Genomic DNA, 4,285 nt, shown 5'->3' on the forward strand with positions numbered 1-4,285 from the left:
AATAGAAAGCACGATAAGTTTAGATTGCACGAGTTAATATAATTATAGGCATGGTGTAGCAATCATGATTGGTATGCTATTTAATAGGGCCATAATAAACAAAAATAATTAAACAGCGTTTCAGTACCACTCAGAGTTCATGTAAATACCTGTCCCTGGTTTCTAAGCCGCTGGTAATCCCGTATCCACCACCTCGTTGGCCGGTGAATTAACGCGCATTGCCTATTTTCGCGTTGTCAAGGGTTTTTTATCAGACACACTCAGTCAGGAATGTGTCTCGCCGCTGAAACTACAGCCTTTCGAGATGATAGCTATGCCTTCCGTTATTGGGCTGAAATGGTCACCAACTGCTTGAATGATACTGCGCTGTTTCGTTACCTCGATAACAATCTGTTGCACAATATCGAGACGGGAGGGAACGTCGCGTCTGAATATGGTAATACAAACTACAAAAATCGTTTGTTTCTATATGGTGGTAAAAATCAGGCTGGGAGAGATTATGCAAACAACACAAAACATCGTATAAAACAAACAGTTGGTGGATCTCTATTTCTTTACGAAGTGAAAAATTGTGTTCAGCCTGGGCCTAGTGGACAGTATGTTGACGTGAAAAATACTTCATGCAGCGACACAGCAGAACAAAAGTTTACTTTTGGTAAGACGTTTACACTTCAGATTTTTACAGTGGAACTAACATAACAGGTTTTATAACAGGTTTTCTAATCCATTATTGACGTTCTAAATTTTCGTTTGTCACGTTTTCGTGCCCTCGTTTCCGTGTGACCTAGCTCTTGTTTCTTGCACAATAATGTTAAAAATTGAATTGGAGTTCAGGGATAAAATGAGTAGAATAACTATGACAGTTATTTTGATGCAATACTAATGTAATATAATGTATTGGTCTGTGCGATTTTAGGTTCAGTAACGCAGTACGGCGACGAAATGAAAGGTGTTCAATGTTCTCCAAAACAGCGTATGGTGATCCACAAAGCTCATTATGGTGATTTCAATAAAAGCAGGACATTTGATGTGAATGCAGCCATTGATGCGCAGTGTAGTAGACTAACAAACTGTCAGGTGAAACCTCTTTGTAGTGGAAAAAGTTCCTGTGAACTGACCGTCAACAATAATTTACTGCCATCAAAATATTGCCCTGATATTGCAAAAGAACTTTATGTTGAATACACGTGTGTGGATAATTACGTAGAACCCATAACAACAGGTAATATGAACTTTAATACAGACTGCTCTGGGAAAGGTATAGATTCTGGTGATATATTCTATGACAGGAAATATTGTTTCTATTTTAGCTACCAACATAAGATTATCCAAGTCACCTAACAAAGGTTTCCTTGAAATAAAAAACGGTTCCACTTGGAGAAAAGTTAATGAAGAAATTCCGTTTAAGAACCGGGAAAACATCCTGTGTGAGCGTTTAGGATTCATTGGGACAAGTTGGAACAATGTCAGTACAAAGGAAATTGGAAACAGACAAGTTATTGCAACCGGTGATCTCTGTTATAACAACACAAAATCAAGCAATACCCCTTGTTGTACCCATCTTCTACTTTCTACGGTCGCTCCTGACATCAAGTTGCCATATTTCACATGTGAGTACGTATGATCTATACCTCTGCATGTGTTCCAGTTAAAACGAATTAACCGGCAATCATGGAAGAAAAAGTATAGCGGTATCTGGCTTCCCGCCACAAAATTCAATATATACTTACTATACCACTTTAATTTATGTCTTATTTAGGCAGTGAGATATGCGAGAACCCATTGTTACAGAACGAAACTAAGTTTCCAGACACTGTATTTTCTGGAAGTGGTTCTACTGACAATACCAAGTACAAAGAAGCGAGATTTTCTAGCAATGGTTGGTGTCCAACCGAGTCTGGAAACAAATATCTTAAGATTGACCTTCTAAACGAATATCACATAACACGCGTAATGATTATGGGTGATAAAGATCAGACAAAGTCGAGTGGATCTTATTCATTGAAATACAGTCATAATGAAAGTTTGGTAGACGGTGGTAGTGGTTTACAGGTTAGTAGCTACGTGAGTGTCCTTGATGCGTGATCAATATTCTGCTGTAATGAAACTTAGTTTATATAAAGACTGCAATTATAATTTTTTTGCAAAATTACTGGCTCAAACGCGGATAAAAATTTCTTGCTTTTAGGCGATATTTTTTAATCTGGCCTATGAAATAAGAAAGTGCGTTTCTTCCTAAATCCTCTTTTAGATAACAGGAAACATGTACAGCTTTCAAGCATCGACTACGGACGTTGATATTTATAATGCGAGATATATCAAGATACAATCAACTGGAAATACAGACTTTTGTCTCAGAATAGAACTCTGCGGAGAAGGTGCGGTTTGTCAGTTTTTAAATTTGTCAGTTCAATGTTTCTTCGAACTGAATTAATTCCATCTTTCTCCCAGTGCAATCTCTGGCTCCTGTTGAAAACGTTTTTGCTAAACCATCAAATTTTTCTGTTCATCTGTCATGGACAATACCATCGCCTGTTGCATCCACTTTCATCACACATTTTATCATTTACCTAAACGGTACCGAGGTAAAAAGAATATCGCGCGCATATTATGCAAATCAATACATTCTTCGAGAGCTCACACCAAACACTAATTATGTTGTTGGCATAAAGACACAGGATGGTCAACTAAAGAATACTCAGACAATAGTTTACCATAAGTTCAAGACCAAAGAAGCTGGTATGCATAATGTAGAGAGGCTTTTGATTTTTTCTGAATAATTCAAATTCAAATAATAGTTTTTATTCTTTACTATCATAGTTCCAAGTGGAGCTCCACGCAGTGTTATGATTAAATCTCGTAGTAAAAACTCGCTCGAAATTTCTTGGAGAGCGCCTGATAAGATATTTTGGAACGGTGAATTGGTGGGATATCAGATTTGTTTTTCTAGAAAGGAAAATGATGAAAGTCCGAAATGTTCAAACATAAAGGTTTTTTCTACCTTAACATACGTTATTTCTAATCTTATTCCTTCAAAAAAATACTTTATGACAGTCTCGGCTGGTACAAAAATTGGTTTTGGAAACACAAGCTCAGAAATAAGTGAAATAACAAATGGAGGTAAAGAAAATAAAAAAGGACTTTTTAAAAAGCGTACAGCATGGCCGAACGACATAAAAAATTGTTAACTTTTTACTCCAAAGTGAAATTAACATGTGTTGTTTTATGATGTAGAGCCTGTGAACCCTGTTGTGATGTCCCACTTTGATCTTGGTTTAACGATACCTAAGGCAGCGCCCTATATAAGGTACGTATATATTTCAGGCGTAACATTTTGTCGAAGCAGGTGTGTTAACATCAGTCATGTTTTCTCCATTCAGAGAAGTACTGATTATTGTTCAAAGAGCAACGTCAAGTAGTCAAACACCTAGTGAAGACATAAAAACAAGTAAACTGAGACCGTACCAATCAGACACTCAAGATCTTTATATCACTGCTTATTTGAGAGCAGACGTTCTCCCTTTGTCGTTCGTGATCGGTGATGGCAAAAAATACAGCTATGAAAACGTAACATACGTTAATCAACCTCTTCAACCAAACACAAGTTACAACGTGTTCCTGAGATTCTTTGAAAGCCAGGTAAATGAATGAATGTGATATAGCATGTATAAATAATAAATTTGTTTTCATTGGATCCTAGAGTTAACTACATGTCTTTTCCTTTCGTCTAGAATTCCTACTACTCCACAGGGTGGAGCAAAAGTATAAAGACGAAGGTGACCCCAGGTGAAAAATTATGAATATACAAGTTTGTTGAAATATTTCATTGCCGCTGTGAGTTTACGTGTATAATTCTAGATGCTTTAAGGGGTCTTAATTTCGAGTAGAATTATACATAGCAAAAAATCATTTTCTTATTGAGAAAATATATCTTATTTTAAGAATTTTTTTCTTATGTAAAGAAAATTTTTCTTAGACTGATAATTTTTTCTAATTCCAGGATATAAAATCTCGTTTAGAAAAGTAATTTCTCAAAATGAGAAAGTGGTCAGCCCACAGATTTACAGATTTTAACACAAGAAATTGTATTCTTATGAATTGGAAATTTTTTTCTTAAACTGAGAAAATAATTTCTTCACATAAGAAAGATTATCTTAACTTCTGAAATTGTGAATATGAGAAAAATAATTTTGAGCAATATCCCAAATATTTCTTAAAATAGGAAAGCTTGCCTTATCTGATCCTCGTTTCAAGAAAATAATTTCTTGGAATAAGAAGATTATTT

At 35.6% G+C, this 4,285-nt stretch overlaps 1 protein-coding gene across 1 annotated transcript; it reads left to right on the forward strand.

Moving 5' to 3' along the window:
• Positions 1–975: 975 nt before the first annotated feature.
• On the forward strand, positions 976–2,719 carry LOC114534670. The gene is made up of 5 exons (XM_028556143.1): positions 976–1,222; positions 1,311–1,610; positions 1,760–2,052; positions 2,252–2,378; positions 2,673–2,719. The coding sequence occupies exons 1-5, from the start codon at positions 976–978 to the stop codon at positions 2,717–2,719; spliced, it is 1,014 nt and encodes a 337-aa protein (XP_028411944.1).
• The last annotated feature ends 1,566 nt before the right edge of the window (positions 2,720–4,285 follow it).

This window comes from Dendronephthya gigantea, unplaced genomic scaffold (assembly GCF_004324835.1).
Source record: "Dendronephthya gigantea isolate DGI-Jeju-01 unplaced genomic scaffold, DenGig_1.0 000104F, whole genome shotgun sequence".
Taxonomy (NCBI): Eukaryota; Metazoa; Cnidaria; class Anthozoa; order Malacalcyonacea; family Nephtheidae; genus Dendronephthya; species Dendronephthya gigantea.

Coding starts and splice junctions, on each gene's coding strand:
- LOC114534670 (XM_028556143.1), top strand. CDS start 976: ATGGTGATCCACAAAGCTCATTATGGTGATTTCAATAAAAGCAGGACA. Junction 1,223..1,310: donor CGTAGAACCCATAACAACAG/GTAATATGAACT, acceptor TTTCTATTTTAG/CTACCAACATAAGATTATCC. Junction 2,053..2,251: donor ACGGTGGTAGTGGTTTACAG/GTTAGTAGCTAC, acceptor ATCCTCTTTTAG/ATAACAGGAAACATGTACAG.